The following is an 18602-nucleotide window of genomic DNA, read 5'->3' as shown; positions in this document are numbered from 1 at the left end:
ATTCCACTGGAGTCAAGCTATCCAGGTTGAAGAGGAGTGAACCCTCCAAAGCGGTCCTAGGATGCTTGTTTCCAGTCCAGGGAGGACCTGGCTTGGCAGTTCGGGCTGGACTGTTCCCAATGGGCACAGAATCAAGACTGATTTTCATATGGCTGGTTTCAAACTGGAAGGCATGGTGAGCAAAAAAATGATGGATTTAGGCCCAGATCTCTGTACTGTGGTGAATGTATTGTTCTGCATTCTGTCCATACAGATATGGAATAATAAATTATAATATGTTCATTTTCGGTATTATGTCACTTTATTCACTTATATTTATGTATAAATATATGATTTTAATTTTTGGGGATGCTGGCTTAATTTGGGGATTGGGTGAGTAGGGTTTAATAACAAACATAAATATGCAATTTGTAGCAAATTATATTATTGCTTTATATTTAACTTCTCATTATATTAAGTTAGTGATTGTTCCCATATTATTTTTATAAATTTCGCTAGATTGTGGGTTGCATTGGCGAACGGGTGTGTTGTGTTTTATTTTAATGGTAATAATCAATTTAACATGAATACATATTATATGAATTATTTACATTTTAATGATTGTATTTATTAATTCTTATTAATTTACAAATGAAGTAAAAACACATTAATTTACATTTTAGAAAGTTTGAAATATGTAAATCATCTTTCTTTTTTTGGACATTTAATTTGCCAACATATTTGGGGATTTAAATGGTAACAATTTATTTTACAATTAATATAGTAATTTTATTGAAAAAATGTAGGGCATTGTTTTTCCTTCTTTTTTAACTTTTTACACTAGCTTTCGAAAACAAAATATTTGACAGTTTAAATTCATTTTTATTAGAAACATGAAAATGAAGATGATCAAGATAGAGTTTTAATTTAACATACATATTATTGCAAATAGTTTGCTTTTGCAAATATATATACGTACATTTGTTTATTTATTTTTTAAACTTCCCTTGTTTATGGCCAGGACAATCAATTAGAATCCTCATACCATCTTAATATTTGAAAATGTCCAAATACTAGTTAAACAGAATTAAGAGTGGTCATTAAAAAATCCTGTAAATATGTCTTTTTTAATGCTTGTCAGACATGTGCTAGAATACTAAATTTGGCCCTACAATTATATGCATTTTCTCCAATGTTTGCGGGAATGGAGTTAGAATCAAAAAATCTGACCTCATGTAGGAAGGACTGGTGATAAAAAAAGGGACATCTGACACCCTTCCTCAAATATATGCATTTTCCCAAATGTTTGATTTATAATAGTAAGGGCATGATTTAGATCTTAGCGGAAGGGTTACTCCGTCACAATGGTGTTGGATATCTCATCTATTGACATAAATACCATTATACTATATGGGGTTTCTATTTTGGCAAACAGGATATCCGTCCGCCAAGATCTAAATCAGTCTCTAATTCTGATGTCCTCAAATTAATTACATTTCCCAAATTTGATCAGATCTGGAACTATAATTGCAAATCAAGCACCCCTGCAACCAAATATTGCTACTTTCCCAAATGGTATTAAGAGTGTAGTTAGAATAGTATGTCTGCTCACCAAATATGTGTCTCCAAAATACTATAATACAGTAACAAGAGTAAATCTGATCTATTAAGATGCATACACTTACCCCAATATATGTGTCTCTGGATTTAGAATAGCCAGAGCTCCGCCCAAATCATATATATATATATACGTTCCCTGACAGATTGTTGGACTGAGGGATGAACATTGTAGAATGCCACAAATGTTGTGCTTGGCTTGCTATGTGAAAGGAGGGAGGCAAACTTTCTGGGTACATCCTATGAGAAAGGATGCCATCCATCTGAGCACATTGTCTAATATAGGCCGATATTCTCTAGTCTTTCCAGGAGGTCGGTGGAGTCGGTGTCGGCGGAGTGATCTAAGTGGAAGTTAAGGTCTCACAGGATGGTGTAGTGTTCTGATTTGATGGCAAGCAGAATGATGAATGCAGCGATGTTGTTGCTGCATAACTGTCGTGGTCATGTCATCACCCCTTCCACTTACCTGTTTGCCTGCATGTGTGTGCATAGCTCGAGTGGGACGCAGTTTCCTCACTTCCAGCATTGGCATGTTAGCAGTTCAGCCTACTGCCGGAAGTAACTTGGCGTCATCAGCGCTTCCGGGGAAGACCGTTTATCAGATGCGGTTCCCCCGGGTACGGCGCTTCGTATCACGCCAGCCCGCTGCCTGTTTCCTGATTCTTCCATAGCGATCCGGAGTGAGAGGCCCGACGCACAGGCGCGCTAATCCAGCCCGTTACCTGTTTCCTGCTTCTTCTGTAGCATTCCCAAGTTAGTTGCCCACCGCGCAGGAGCTCTATTGCAAACTTCAGGGACCACGCTGGAGCTCGAACTAGGTAAATAGCAGGGACCGAGCTGGAGCGCTATTTCGTATGTGGCTCAGCCACGCTCGAGTACCATCAAGGATTTATGCTCTGCTGCGTCAGGAATGCTTTGTACAGTGTTATATCCATGCTGGAGGGCTTGGCTTTCATGGTTCTGCCTTGCCTGAGCGCTGTTTTATTTTCCTTGTGACTCTGTTGGCCGCGCTACCGCGCTGGTTCCTTTTCCACCTCTCTGCACTGTGCATCATTATAGAGGCTGGAAACCTGGTTGTTTCTCCAAAGTAACTGTGACTTAACAAGGGGCATAGCGCAGGAACGCATCCTGATTTCCTTTGGTGTATAGCACAGGAGCGCTTCTTGATTTCTTTGGTGCATAGTGCAGGAGCGCTTCTTGATTTCCTTTGGTGCATAGCGCAGGAGCGTTTCTTTTCCTTTGACATTGCGCATGTGACAAGACTTTCAGTTCCTTTCTTTTGATGATAGCAGTTCTTCTGATGGCTTCATAGGAGGTAAACTGTCTCCCACATGAGTATATGCTTGTGAGTGGTTGCAGGGTTAGTGTGTTTTTGGTAACTGGTGTTCCCTTGTCTTCCTGTCCAGCTGGTGTCCAAGGTTCATCCGAACAGAGGAACGTCCACTACTACCTACCCAACACCATCCTGATCCTTTTTTGGCTACCATCCTCACTCCCATCTTCATCCTAGTTTGTTGCCATATCTAGAGTAGGGTAAGGTGGGCGTGGGGTCGATAGCTTGTGTCGTCTCTCCGAGATCTCTCCACGAGAAACAGGTACTTGTGGGGAATCGGACAATAACCCTGGGCGTAGTAGTTTGCACTACTACGCAAATTGCACGTAGCACACTGGTTGATCTGGGGCCTCAACGTCAAGTTGGCGACCGCGAGCGAGCAAAATCAACATCCTGGTGGGACTTTTTCCTCGTTTGCGATCAGCAACATCAAGATGCTGATTACGAGCGTAGAAAATAAACCTCCCGGCGAGATTCTCAACGCGGGGAGGTCAGGTTTCTTATTCAGAGTGGTCACGTATGCTCGCGACCACTCACAATGAGAACTACCGGATGTATGACATTACAACGCATACTTTTACCACGCATACCTTTACAACGCGGTTTTTACATCGCATACCATTACAACGCATAGCGCTTTTGGGTGTTGGATAGTGAATAGTTTAATTTACTATTCCAACTCCAGTGCCCGTGGACACTAGGGAAGGTTATTGGATAGTAAATTAACCTATTCCCTATCCTAGAGCGCCCCACAGCGCAATGCGTTGTAATGGTTTGCGTTGTAATGACCGCGTTGTAATGGTAGTGCGTTGTAAAAGTTTCGTTGTAAAGGATGTTTACCGAAACTACCAGTCTGCATTGAGAAAGCTGCCGCTCGAGTACAAATCTACTTGAGCGGCAGAAAACGACCTCTTGCACTGTGCAAGATGCCGTTTGCAAATATTGCACACTGTGGACAAGCATTTGGCAGTGTGCAATCAGTGCGAACAGCATTTTCCCTACTGCACTATACATTTGACATAGCTACGCATAGTGTGCGTAGTGGGAAGTGCACTTCACATAGCTACACATAGCGCTACTACGCAAACCACTCCCAGGGTTATTGCTGAGTCTGGTCCGCAATCCTGATGGCCTGCATGCAAGAGTGCCTTTGATTGTTGTGTTATCCTTGGTGCAGAGCTGGAAGTTCATGTGTTCCATGATTGGTGTTGTTTAGTAGTGGTACTGGTACAAGTGATTGATTCCTTGTGTCTGATGGCGATGCTGCCTACATGTCTGTTGGTGCAGTCACAATATTTTGGGCCCGATGTAGGTAAAACGCATTTACCGATTTTAAAATACCGATTCGTACCGAATCGGTATTTCAAAATCGGAAAATGATATGTAGGAAAAATAAATCGGAACATTACCGATTCGGTAGCAATCGGTATCGTGAGTCGATGCGTACCGATTCGCCAAGTACCGAATCGGTATAGCCCGGATCGGACACTTCCGAATCGGTAAATAAAAATGCGGAACCTACCGATTCGGTAAACGCCGATTCGGAAATAGCAATACGCCCCGTGGGCCAAAAGGCCAATAGGAACGCATAATACATACCGATTCGGTATTTACCGAACATATTCGGTATATTCCGAATCGGAAAATACCGAATCGGAGAATTCCGCTTCGGTGAATGCCGATTCGTCGAGCAGGTTAACTGACACTGAAGACATCAGCCAATGAGCTGGAAGCACCCTCCCCCACAGGGAGTGGCAACCCAGGCAGGTGCAACTCATCAGAACTTTCTGGAGAGGCTGCCTGAGCTGAGCAAACAGTGAGCAGCAGTGTTAGCAGGATCCCTGTGAAACATGGCAAACAGCTCTGAGAGCCAGAAGGCAGAGCGCAAGAGGAAGACCAAATTCAGCACCATGGAGCTGCAAACGTTGGTGGAGGAGGTGGTGAGGGTGCACAGGCAGCTTTATGGAAGGCTGTCCCTCACTGTTCCGGAGAGCACTAAGAGGAAGCTGTGGATAGACATTGGGGAAAAAGTCAACGCTGTTGGTGTCACCCACAGGAGCCAGGACGACCTCAAGAAGAGGTTCTTCGATATCCGTGGTGTGACAAAGAGGAAACTGGCTGACCTGCACAAGGCTGGACTTACTGGTGGAGGCACAAACCGGGCGCCACCCCTCACTGAGCTGGAGGAACTAGTGGCGACCACCATTGAGAGAGCGAGTGTTGTGGGAATTGGGGACCTGGATAGCTCATTCCGAGCTACAGCTACAGGTAAGAAGCATGCGCAACTTGACACACCATACCAGACACCTCCCCTATAGACCCAATGCACAGTCAAACCCCAGGCCAGTACTGCTAGCAACAGACATGAGCAATGCATCTTGCTAAATGTAGTCAGCAAAAGTACCCAAAAATGGCACTGCAGAAGCATAAGAAAAATAACAGTAATACTGCATCTACGTTTTAGTAATGAGATGTGCAATGATTTAATAGTAGTGACTGGAACACAATAGCACTCAGTTGACAAATGCTTCTTTATACCTAGGGGCACCATCAGGCGGGGGAGCAGCACAAACTCAAGCACCAGCTCCAGCACCAACAGCCAGTGCGGTGGCAGTGGCAAGCACCAGTGTAGTAGCACAGGAGGAGGACAACAGCAGTGCCCTGGGCAATGAGGAAGACACTGGACATTCCCTCACATATCCACACTCCCCCCGACTGTCTCTGTCTCAGACGCCCCCATTGCATTTCTCCCCGGAGAACACACCACCACAGAGCCACCCGGCACCTGCCACATCCCCTGCCAGGAGGAGAATTGTTGCTCCATTAATCATCATGGAGGGAGCAGCGGGTCAGGCTCCAGCACAAGACCCTGTGACACCAGCGTCACCCCAGCACACACAGCAGGGCAGCAGAAATCCCCGGAGGCCACGTGCAACCAGCAGTCCACTTCAAGCACAGGGGGGCAGCGTCTTCGCAGGGCTGGAGACCAGTATGGTGACGATTCAGAGAATGCAGGCAAAATCTATCTTGGCCTGCCATCGCCAGTTGCGCCTGCACAACCTGCAGATGGGGGAAATGGCACAGGGATTCAAGACATTTGTAGATAGCAACAAGGAGATTGCAACTTCTCTTGGCCGAATGACCACTGCCATCACCCAGCTCTGCAACAGAATGGATGACCATGAGCTATGTCGTCGCAGGGATGCCCGTGTGCAGAATAGGTCCCTCAACCGCCTTGCAGCTGCGACCGCCCAGCTATGCCAACGTGGGGCAAACATGGAGGCCAGCCTCACACAGAACATGTCAGAGGTCACTAGGGGCATGGGCCGCATTACCACCGCCATGGAGACACTACTGATCTCCAACACTGTCGTTAATCCCATCCTGGGCGAGGCTGGGGACAGCAGCAGCCGCAGCAGCCCGGCCAGCGCTGTGTCAGAGCCGCGCCGGAGCAGCAGGCGCTCAGCTGAGGCTGCTGGGCATACAGAAGGGGGTGAGGCACATCCTAGTGGGGCTGCTAAGCGCAGCAAAAAATAAGACTGGCAGTGCGGGTGAGGCAACCCGGACAATGGACATTTCACCACTTCTTGTTTACCTTTTCTTTTGCTGCACATCAGTGCAGTAACGTTGTTGCAACATTATAAAATTTTTTTTTTGAAAACATACATTGACCTGTTTGTGCATCTGTACTCACTCAGAAATAGTTGTCTGTTATCTCCTGACGCCTGTATCTGCCGTCAGTTGGTGCAGAGACTCCAGCAGGTTGTGGTAGTGGCACAGCATTGTCATCGTCAGGGTCGTCGTAGTCGGACAACTCAACCTCAGTGCCTTTCCTGACTGCAAGGTTGTGCAACATTGCACAGACAGCAATAATCTTGCAGCAGGTGATGGGGGTATATTGCCTTGCACCTCCGCTCTTGTGCAGGCATCTGAACCTGCTCTTCCAGATGCCAAAGGTCCTTTCCACTACATTCCTTGTGCTTTTGTGGGCACGGTTGTACCTCCTTTGGCTGGGTGTTGAGGGGTTGAGGTAGGGGGTGAGAATGAACGAGCGGAGGGCATATGCACTGTCGCTTAGAAGGAAAAGGGGTAACATTACTCACATGCATACATGTACTTCACACTGCAATTTTGGTTATGGGGGTCTGACACTGTGTCTTACCTAGGAGGTATCCTTCACCAAATTCCCCTGCCATCAGCCATGCATAAATTCCGCTACTCTGGAAGATATAGGAGTCGTGGGTACTCCCCGGAAACTTTGCAACCAGGTCAGTGATGACACACTTAGCATTGCAAATCACCTGCACATTTATGGTGTGCCGTGACTTCCGATTGCGGAATACGTATTCCGTGTCAGCAGGGGGGCAAATCGGAATGTGTGTGCCATCTATGCAGCCAATGATGTGGGGGAACCTCGCCATCTGATAGAATTCAGCTTTTGTCTGTACCAGTTCTGCATGGGTGGAAGGGAAGGAAATGTAGTGGTCCATCCTCTGAATCATGGCATCAAGGAACTTGTGGAAGAACCTTGACAGGCTGCTCTGGGTCACCCCTCCTGCCACAGCAACTACACTTTGATAGCTGCCAGACGCCAGCAGGTGTAGGCAGCATAGCACCTGCACATGCACAGGGATTGCTTTGCCCTTGGGGTGGGGTGCTGCAACAGGGGTTGGAGGTCCCTAATGAGCTCTCTGATGGTCTCTGGGTCCAGCCTGTACCTCTGTTGGATCTCTGCATCTGTCAGCATGAACAGGGTGACCCTCTGTCTATAGACCTGCTCCTCTCTCTGCCATTCCCTCTCTCCTTCCTGCTGTAGCCGTAGCCGTCTTGCTATGACATAGAAAGCTGCCATGTTGCAAGTAGAACTGCATTTTGGGTCTTTTTTTATAGGTTGCACCTGGTTACCACCTGATTCCAATCCATGGTAATTTCCGACTCTGAAATACCGAATTTGAAGCAAATTCGGTATTTCAGTGCTTACCTACATCTCAATCTTCAGCTTTTCACATCGATTCGGATTATCACCGAATCGGTAATTATACCGATTCGGTACGTTCACCATTCTGTAAAAACACCGAGTCGGTAGAATTCCGATTCGGAAAAAAGTAGGAATCTGAAAAATCTCCGATTAGGTATTCTACCGAATCGGAGATTTTTCAGATTCCTACTTTTTTCCGATTCGGGATTGTACCGACTCGGTGACTTTCCGCTTCGGTAAAATCACTGATTTTGCCGGATTTCGGCCTCCTACATCCCGTTGTCTCAATTCCGATCGGTAACGGCCGAAAATACCGATTTTCGGCCGTTACCGACCGACCTACATCGGGCCCTTTATCTTTTAGCCGATGGGTGTTGCTGTGGCAATGTCCGGGGTCGATTCTGGCATGAGCCGGTTCTCTGGGGGGTGAGGGTGGAGATGGTGTCTCAGGTTTTTGTGGCGTGACTGCCGACAGATATAGTGTTGAAGAGGAGGCATCTGAATTGATCCGATGGGGTCTTGGTTGGATGGATGGCATCCTTCTATTCGGTCCTGGAGTGAGGTGAAGCAGCAGTGGAAACAATTGAAAGGTCCTGCTGTGAAGCAGAGAGATACCAATCAGCAGTTGTTGTGACTGGGGTCTAATGAACAAAGCTCGGCAGCAGAGTACCTGTGAGAGTCCATAGGGCCAGGCGTGGACAGGCACAGATGGGCTTGCCTTTGTAACACCCACTGCTAGCATCCACTGCGTGGCGGCGCTTTGACAATCATCAAGTTGGTCCTGTGGAGGGGCACTAGGGAGGTGGCGAGTGGGAAGCGGGCAGACTTACCCCATTGGTATAATGACTGTTGGTAGAACTATTACATCTGCCTTCCCCTAAATTTATGTATTTTCTTCAATATTAGTAAGTCTGTAGTTATAATAATAATAAATCTGACCTTTCCAAATATATGCACTTTCCCCAATGTTAGCAGGGCTGTTGTTGGAATTGCAAATGTGACCACCGAAAAATTAGCATTTTCCTAAATGTTTAAATGTTTGTGAGATGGGAGTTAGAATAGTAAATCTCATCCCTTCTCCCCCATATATGTGCTTTCCTTAATGTAACTCTGGGTAGAGTTTGAATAGTAAATCTTTCTCCACAATATTTATAGCTAACAGAATGTTTGCAGAATTGGGGTGCTTGGAAAGCTTGTGTTTAGAAAATATATTCCTCTGCTTTCTTAAGTTTTCTACCGTTTCAATTATTGGAGTGAGGTTAGTAAATTAATACAATTTTTAAAGTGTGTGTAATGTGTAAAAACAGCATATAATTATTTATTACGTGTATTTAAAACTTATTGAAAATTATATTTAAAAAATGTCAAATTGAAAAATGCTAACACATTTGTAATCATATTCATATGTTTTGAAATAAAATCTCATGTTTAACCTATAATTAATTTAAATGTAAACTTTAAAACACTGTTTTAAATCTAGTGTAATATACATATGTTTAATTTGATTAAATATCAATATTTATTGAAAAAGTACTCTCTATGGATTACAAAATATTTACACAAAATTAGGTTTTAATGCTGTATTATATTTTTATATTTTTATTCAAACTATGTTTTATAATATTGCATAGTTAAATATTTTATTATATGTTGTTTATATTTGTATAAATGTTAGTAATATCTTTATTGCTTGGAATTAAGCTAGGTTTAAAATGAATGTTAATATACATTTTCAGGCGGAAAAATAGAAAACATAGATCTTATATATATATATATGTATAATATATTTTAGAAATGAATTGGTTGAACCTACTTTGTAAGTTTCATTTGACTAAGGCAGTGCAGTGCCAGAATTACCAAGGCTTATCAGTTCTCCTATATTCTGCACAGCCCATTTATTACAAATGACACTTGTAATGATTATGAAAATGTTTTTGAGAATGTCAGTAAATGAAAGGGTGCACATTGTTATTCTACATACATGCCTTTCCCAAATGCAAGATGCCAATAAAGTTGACATATTTTAAAGCAGCAAAAGAAATCATGTGAAATCACCACCTTAATTCACAAGTAATTTGTATTACTTCATGCCACCCTTATATACATGGGTTCAGCTATCAATTGCCACTAGCCTTTAGCTTATTCTTGCATGCATTGCAACAGAGCTATGTGTTCACATACTCATAGTTTTGCATTTACAATCTATTCACCTTTTTTTTATATTTGTAAACAGCTGGCCGTACAGTACACAGTTAAATGACAAAAGACAATATCTGGCATTATATAGCATCCAAAATGGCAGTGTTGCATGCATGCGCATTACAAACAAGAAAGCTTCTCTGGCCACAGTTCCATCTACAGTACATAATGGGGCAACCAGCTGATGACATCTCTCCATCAGACTAATAGCTTGGGTCACATAAAATTAAGTGGACATCTGTCATAAAGAAGATTAGACAGTGAGCTGCAATGGAAGATATATTTCATACATCACCTTGTGGTGCAGAGTGTATTGGGGGTCCATATCCAGGAGCACATCTCTACTAAGGAGTGTCAACAAACAAATCTGAGCACTCAGACGTTTGAAAAAAACAGTCATAAATACAGTAATCTTGAAATAGTAGTCCATTTTAATCCAAATTCTCAGTTCAGGCCCAAGAGGTGTAATCCAAATCTTCACCCTAAGCTTGTGGTGATTATCACTGCCAGTTCATATTTCAAAGAAGAAACACTCCAATATGACTTTCCAAACGAAAGGCACGTAATATAATCAGCGAAGAGCTTGTCGGCCAACATGTGTTTCGTCGATAGGTCAGTAACACCGCAACTTCTTCAGGGCTGGTACGTAGATGTGCGGGTATTCATCCACTTAATGAATATTAGGTATGATTGGCACAGTAGTGCAAGAATCCAAAAGATGTCAAAGGTAACAGAAGTCAGTTATCCAGCAAAACATTCCAGCAAGGAGAGTACTCCTCGTGTTCTTGTAGCGTGGACCACCTAGGAGAAAGGAGGGAAAGCCTTCCCATATGTCTCAGGGACGGGCTCTAGGTGATGTCAATTTCCAGTGTGCAGAGAGCTGCTCATGGCAGTATGTAATGTCTGTAATCCAGTCTCATGTTTAAAGAGCCCTTGTTCCGCCCCAATGGAGCACAATTCTACACTTCTCAAGGAGGAGCATCAAGGCAATTTAAGATATTCTCAGGGCACATCTTTCACATTTCCAAGTAGACCCATGAGTGGGCAGAGGGGGACAGTCTTGTTGAGGATCTCTGCAATCGGACTAAAGAACACAATCCAGAAAGTGGCAACCGCTGGGCAATGCCAGGCCAAGTGCAGGAAATCTGAGTGAGGTACAATCTGTTCATCTTAATTAAATTAAATTAAATTCCATATTTGTAACGCATGAACATATCATCCCTAAGAGTATCAAGGTTCTGGGAGCCATCGGGAAGATCAAGGGCCGGATGTAGGTCGCCAAATACCGGTCGGTAACGGCCGATTTCGGCCGTTACCGACCGGTATTTGGGATTGGACATGTAGGTGGCCTGAATTGTACCGATTCGGTAAATTTACCGATTCGGTAAAATACCGAATCGGTAAAGTTACCGAATCGGTGAATCAAGATGTAGGTTGCACTTTAAACAGTGCCACAGGCCATTACCGAGTCATAATTTACCACCAAATAATATTTGGTGGTAAAGTATGAATTTCTGCGTACATGCACATCTGTGCATGTACACCGGTGCCATGTGGCACACATACATGCCCTAAGGGCATGTATGTGTGTCACATTGCACACAAGCCAGAATCTGGGGTGCAACAGGGTGTCAAAGTGACACCCTGTTCCCCTTGTAAATTCAGTAATTTTACCGAATCGGTATTTACCGATTCGGTAATTGCCATTGATTCCAATGGGCCTCAAGGCCCATAGGAATCAATGGCAATTACCGAATCTGTAAATACCGATTCAGTAATTACCGATTTTTACCAATTCGGTAATTGGATCGGTAAAAATACCTAAATCCCGATTGCCAGTTCTTAAATACCGAATCGGTATGATTAGGTATTTAAGAATCGGTAAGCTGGGATTACCTACATCGGGCACCAAGTGAGCTATTGCCCAGAGTGACATGATGCTGAGCTGAGCTGCCGTCGGAGATCGAACTGTCAGCCACTCTGGCCGCTGCACCACACCTGTTCCCTTAATCTACATTACTGTTTGTCCTCGCGGTACCGCACCTTAACCCACCTTAATGCACACAGTCATGTAGAATATCACTGCACCCAAATATGAACAGCCATTTGTTCCCACATCCAGATTATAGGGGCGCAGGAACACTGCAAAACCTGGCTGGTAAAATTAGATCTTGGTTCCTGGCCCCACCAACCCCTCTATCCTCTGCAGTTCCATCTTTATCTTAATAAATATATTTGTGCTATTATGAGCACAGCCAGTCATCTTCTTATCACCGCCCAAATTATTCTTTTTGATCTGTCCGCTGTAATTAATATGGGAGACTTACATTCCTCCTATACACCATGGGCCAGATGTAGGTAATTCCTATTTACCGACTCTTAAATATCGAATTTTACCGATTCGGTATTTAAGAGTCGGTAAATAGGAAGGGGGCAGATGTAGGTAATTCTAATTTTAGAATTACCGAATCGGTAGGATTCGGTATTTACCGATTCGGTAAATACCGAATCGATATTGCCCATTGATTCCGAAGCCCATAGGAATCAATGGGCAATACCGATTCGGTATTTACCGAATCGGTAAATACCGAATCCTGCAAGGGTGCAGGGGGTGTCACTTTGACACCCTCTAGCACCCCAAATACTGGCTTGTGTGACATGTGGCACACATACATGCCTTAAGGGCATGTCTGTGTGTCACATGGCACAGGTGTACATGCACAGATGTGCATGTACACCTGAATTCGGTATTTTACCACCCAATTGGATTGGGTGGTAAAATACCGAATCCTGAAGGCCTGTAGCACTGTGAACAGTGCTACCTACATCTGGGTTTTACCAAATCGGTATTTTACAGAATCGGTAAATTTACCGAATCGGTAAATTTACCGAATCTGTAAAAATAAGGGCCCTACATCTCAAACTCCAATCACCGGTCGGTAATGGCCGAATTCGGCCGTTACCGACCGGTAATTGGCGACCCACATCTGGCCCCATGTCTTTAGTTTATGCTTTTTGAACTTATCTTTTCTGGTTCTACTCCCATCTTTTAAATTGGACTAACACAAAACCATGTTTAACCCTTTTTCCTCTCCCTCTCGCTTCTTTAAAAGGTGACCCTGGAATCAGACCATGGACCCCTTGTTTTATTTTTCAACGCTTCCATTCCTTTCTCTACTATTACTTTCCTTGAACCATCCCAAACTCAAGACAGAAAACTCAGACTGTTTATTTAGTTTATCTCCCCCCACAGATGTATCCCATCCACTGCTTGCTGGATGTCCTCCCTTGCACTCCATTCACACCCTCCTAAAACCAAGGGTCTCTATTCTTTTTCCAATATTCGCCCTCGTCCTTTTTACCTTCTTTAATTATTCCCCTGATTCAGCTCAATCCTTCACCCTCACCTGCATTCTCGATGTTATCATTCATTCTGATACATATTTCACTCACACGCCTTCAGTCTTCCTTTATTGTTATTTTCAGCTTTATAATTTTGTAAAAATTGATTGTGTCACCTCCACTACTATTACTCTTATATTGACCCTGATCGTTCTTTCTGTATTATTGAACGCCCATTTTCTTGACTATTGCATACTCAAGTACCACCTGCCACCTCATTTATCTCTACTTGCCTCGCTATGCATTTTACTTTTCTGCACTTGCTTCCCTTCCCCTGTAATCTTCCCTACTGCCTTTTCTGCATGGATTATAATGTGTTCATGACCATGGCCGTTGCTTTCTCATGTCCAAATCCATGTACCTTCCTGTGCTTTTTGAGCCTCCTCTCTCATTTAGATGATGCACCCTCTCTCTATTTGTGCTTTCCCTCTCTTTGAACAATTCTCTTTTTATTACTTCCCACATTTTGTCTCTGTTACAGTCAGTTCCATTGCTGTCCATCTCCTGAACACTGCAGTTCAGGTAGTTTTAGATCATTCTGCATTTTTCTTGCATAATATTTTGCCATTTGTAATCTTGCTTTTGATCATTGCAGTTGACAACATGAGTGTGACTGGTATGCCCAGGCATGGATCTCATGCTCACTGCGACACATGGACCAGGCTATACCTCACTCATGAAGCCTAAGTAGGTCAAAACAGGTAGCTTGCTGGTTTTCCCATCTGGAGGGTACTTGGCCTAGTATTTTGGGGTGAGCTGTTCCTATTGGAAAGAGAACAAGAATGATTTCCATATGGTGTTCTTCGCCTAAAGTAGCATTGTGGGTGTAAAACAATGTTCTGGAAAGTGATCTTGAGTGATTGTCAGTGGCTGAGAGTAGTTTATTCATTCCTTCCATCACTTTGATGTTTTTGTTATATATATTTGAATTACATTCTAGCCGGAAGCAGAACTTTTAACACTTAAAGATAACACATTAAAATGAAAGAAAGTGAATTAAATAAGATACAGCTTACTAACAAATGATACTGAAGTATCTTAACTTTTTCCACTTTCCAGGAAGAGGGTCCAGCACACCTGATGGCATGTATCTGAATGCATGCAGCTACCTCAGTCTATGGAGTCAGCTCTCAGCCAATCAAATGAAGGGTATCCAGGGAGCCTACTCGGCGGGATGCAACTGTATGGTGGGGGTGTGTGATGTAAAATGTATTCATGCTGTTAAACAAGAAGAGAGTAGGAAGGGACAAGAGTGTGGGGAGTGAGGGAAAGGAGGTAGGAAAGTAATGGAAAAGTAGATAGAAGGAGATGCACCTAGAGCTGGCTTAAGATACAGGAAAGGAAGAGGATGCAGACAACCCCCATCAGAAACACCACGGGGAACTGTTCCATCCACTAAAGCTTCCATGACTCAAACCGTTGAACCTGCTTGCTGAACTTCACTATCTCCACAATGTGTGTTTAGTTTTAGTTACTGAAGACTAATTTGGAAGAGTGATACATGCTGATCAGATGGGGAGGTCCAATTCCATATGGGCTGGTCCTAGAAGGGGTGCTCAGTGAGATCCATTGTGCAATGTGTAGCTCAGTTACTGTCTCCTCCTATGGATGAGTAATTGAGCTTGAGGTCCCTAGATAGTACCTTCTTTAGGCATCTTTACATATCATCACTACTGGGGGTTCTTATGAAATTGAGCTCGATATGTCGCTGCACATCTTAATGGAAATACATCATTTTGAATGCAAGGCTACTTTTTGTCTGGGGCAAAGAAGAGTGCCTAGAAAGACGAGAATTTTATTTTATTCTTAAAATACCATCAAATCAAATATTTACCATACCAATGATATTGTTAGTACTTTTTAAACAACCAAGTTAACCTTGTTATGCTGTTGTTCCTTCCTTTCCCTGCCTTAGATCTGCTCAGGAGAAGATTGTGCACCCACTACCTGCCCACTAATGGATTTAGACAGAGATTCTTACCAAGCACTTAAACAGCGGTGTGTTTCGAAGAATGACGTCTGCACCTGGGAGTCAATACAGTAGTGTCAGTGCATGCTGATGATAGTCCCAGATTGTATTCAGTGTTAAGATGAATATAATTTTGACCACACCCATCTATTGAAACACAAGAAGAGAAACAAAGGACATCCACATACACCAATTAAAAAATTAGCTCATTAACAAAATCACAAGTTCATTTAGACAAGCACAGTGCTATCAAATACAACCACAGGCATTTGCATGGGGTGTATGTGTTTTACACTTGATTAGTAACTGCACAAAATAGAGAAACATAAGGTAGAGTCACTGGTAAGATTAGACACTCAGGGCCTCATTTACGTAACTTTGATGGAGGGCAGTGCAGTACATCTTTTTGCTACACTGCCTCAATCATAAGAAAAGGTCAGAAATGTGCTGACTCAATGATATACACCACATTTCTGTTCCCTACACTGCACTGGCACACAAATGGCTGCTTAGCGCCAGCGCAGGCACCCTTGTACCATGGTTATTTTTGTGAAGAAGAGACACCTTCCTTCACAAAAAACAACCCTTATGCCAGCCCTGTGGAGGCAGGGGCTTTGCACATTCACAAATTACACTTTGTTGCAAATCTGGGAATGTGACAAAAATCATGGGTGTTGAGTGAGAACACCCACCACAATGCCCCCCTGGGCAGTGTGAGGCAACGCAGTGAATTGTGATGCATTGCCTTACACCATACCTACGAGGTCATACAAATCCCCACAGGGTTTTTTTTGTGGCCTCGTACATATGACTAAGAGGTGTCTGCCACCGGAGCATCATTAAAAGTTACACCCAAGCAGCTCAGGCCTCTTGTTAATGAGGCCTTTAATTCCTCAGTGTATGTGCACTTTGTCACTCATCCTTGCACATATCTGTCCCTTCATCCACCCACAGACTCATTCTTGCATCAACTCACAGACATCCACAAAAAAACAATGTTAACAAGATAATTGAAAGATTAGAAAAAGAAAACAGAAAATAATGATACTGCATTAACATGGATTTATATCATACTCCCAAGTGCAACCCTTACCCCCATAGGACCATGGGTATACAATTGTTCAAAGAAAATGTGGTTCTCATTGTTTTTTTTAATCATCCACTAATTTATCAGCAAACATTACTGTTTTCAGTCAATGCAAAAATGTGTACAAGTGCCATCACTCCATTTTAGAGTTATCATGGTAGTTTATACACAGAAATCCAACCTCCACATACAGTGCAATGTCTCCCAAGTTAACTCAATCACTAGACAACAATTGACATAGTCAATGAAATTGTCAAGAACAAGAGTATGTGTTACAACAGCCCTACATTTTTGAGTCCATAGGCCTTGTAGACCTTAACCTGTTACACAATCAGACTTTTTACGTTTGTTTGCATTACCTCGCTGGCTTTTCGACCCCTTCAGGTTGATATAGCGACTCATCAAAACCAGAAGATGTAGGGACAACCTTGTAGGACAATGAATCAATAATGCTGTTCCTTAGTAATTAGGGTTGTGGAAAGAAAATCTTACCCAGTGTGAAAACACACTGTGCAGCTAGTGCTCCACTGTGAGAATTTTGGTTATTATCAGTGGCAATCACAATTCTGATGGAGTAGACCAGATCACATAGTATACCATACTGGTGCGATTAAACACCATGGATGGATTCACAGCAGATTCCTTAATCCATTAGAGTGCATGCTCACGGTGTGAGCAGTAACGGAACTTCATGTGGGGTAGCACTAGCTGTGTAGTACTTCATTTCGGTACCACTAGGGGTTTCTCCCTGAGTGAGTACCTTTTAATAATTTATGTTTTTTCACACTAGGTGAAATTTTATACATTGTCTTTATGGCTTGTATATTGCAAAGTTCACTTACACTGACCAGGTAACCATTGATAACCTGGTATCCTACATTTCACACATGAGACCCAACATCTCTTACATCTAATGCTAATGCTAGAAGATATCTAACTCTCCATATTGGCAACCGTCCACTATTTGGCAGTGTGGTTTGATTGGTTTTAAATATTTGTCTCATACTCATTTTGATGTCTTTAAATTAATATCAATATAAATGTGTACAGGGCAGCCATTTTGATAACATCTATATGTAAGGGCACCTAAAGCAGTCTTTAAGTTTCTTAATTTTAGAACAATCAGTTTACAAAAGGGCAGCCAGTGACAAGTTTTGCAGCCGACATGTGTTTCACAGGTGATCCCACTTCTTCAGAGCTGCGATATGTTTAACAAACATCAATTACTCATCATAACAAAGTATCAAACAATGATGTATTTAAACCATTTTGTGCAATCAACTACATGTTACATTGCATCTTTGCTTCTACATATATGTAGCGATTTAAATTTGAAAAGAAATCTAATAATAGCACAACATAAAATATATCTTTTGGCTTGAGTGACAGACTTAAGTGTCTAGTATGTATCCAAAAATAGGTATTTAACAATCCATCCGTACTCACAAAAAAAGATGGTGTCATTCTGCACAGATCTGTATGTGCTCAAATAGAATGGCCAAACATCCAATCTATTTCATTCCCAAAGGTAATGAACCCCATACAGCTCTAGTCCATGGTTAAAAATAATATTATACAAAATCCATACAATGTAACCTCCTTCTGTGATTATATTTACTTTGACCTCAACAAAAGTCTCTTTTGACAAGAGGAACTTACCAAAACAATCTTTAGTCTTGTACAATGGCACAATACTGCTCTGTGTCAGCAGCTAAATCCCTCATCACATAATCCACTTGACAATCTACCCAAACACCCCAACATATGATAGAAGAAAGAAAAAGAAATATAAAACATTCATATCACAAAAATAAGGAATTAATCCCTTAAAAACAGGATATACACGAACAAACAAATATACATGCCCTTGCGTCTAAATTGCACTGAAAGCTGCTAACTGTTTTCATGAACCTTGCATACCACTGCATTACATGACATTGCCATCAGTGTGGTACACCATCTTAGACAATCTTCAAAGTATATACCAAATTATATAAATCAAACTACACACTATAAAAGAGCTAACATCCCTTCACTC

The 18602-nt window shown here is 42.7% G+C and overlaps 1 protein-coding gene across 2 annotated transcripts in view; it reads left to right on the top strand.

Moving 5' to 3' along the window:
* The window catches only part of LOC144785887 (metalloproteinase inhibitor 1-like), a 62930-nt gene extending 44785 nt beyond the window's left edge, over positions 1-18145 (top strand). The window contains exons 4-5 of one of the 2 annotated variants that reach the window (XM_078664754.1): positions 14568-14701; positions 15424-18145. In XM_078664754.1, coding sequence (XP_078520880.1) covers positions 14568-14701; positions 15424-15552 — 263 coding nt within the window. In that variant the 3' untranslated portion in view covers positions 15553-18145. The remainder of the gene's footprint in view (positions 1-14567; positions 14702-15423) is intronic. The other variant, XM_078664755.1, reaches the window with a different exon arrangement.
* The last annotated feature ends 457 nt before the right edge of the window (positions 18146-18602 follow it).

The sequence above is a fragment of the Lissotriton helveticus genome, chromosome 10 (genome assembly GCF_964261635.1).
Source record: "Lissotriton helveticus chromosome 10, aLisHel1.1, whole genome shotgun sequence".
Taxonomy (NCBI): Eukaryota; Metazoa; Chordata; class Amphibia; order Caudata; family Salamandridae; genus Lissotriton; species Lissotriton helveticus.
This window is presented reverse-complemented; position numbering and strand designations above follow the sequence as displayed.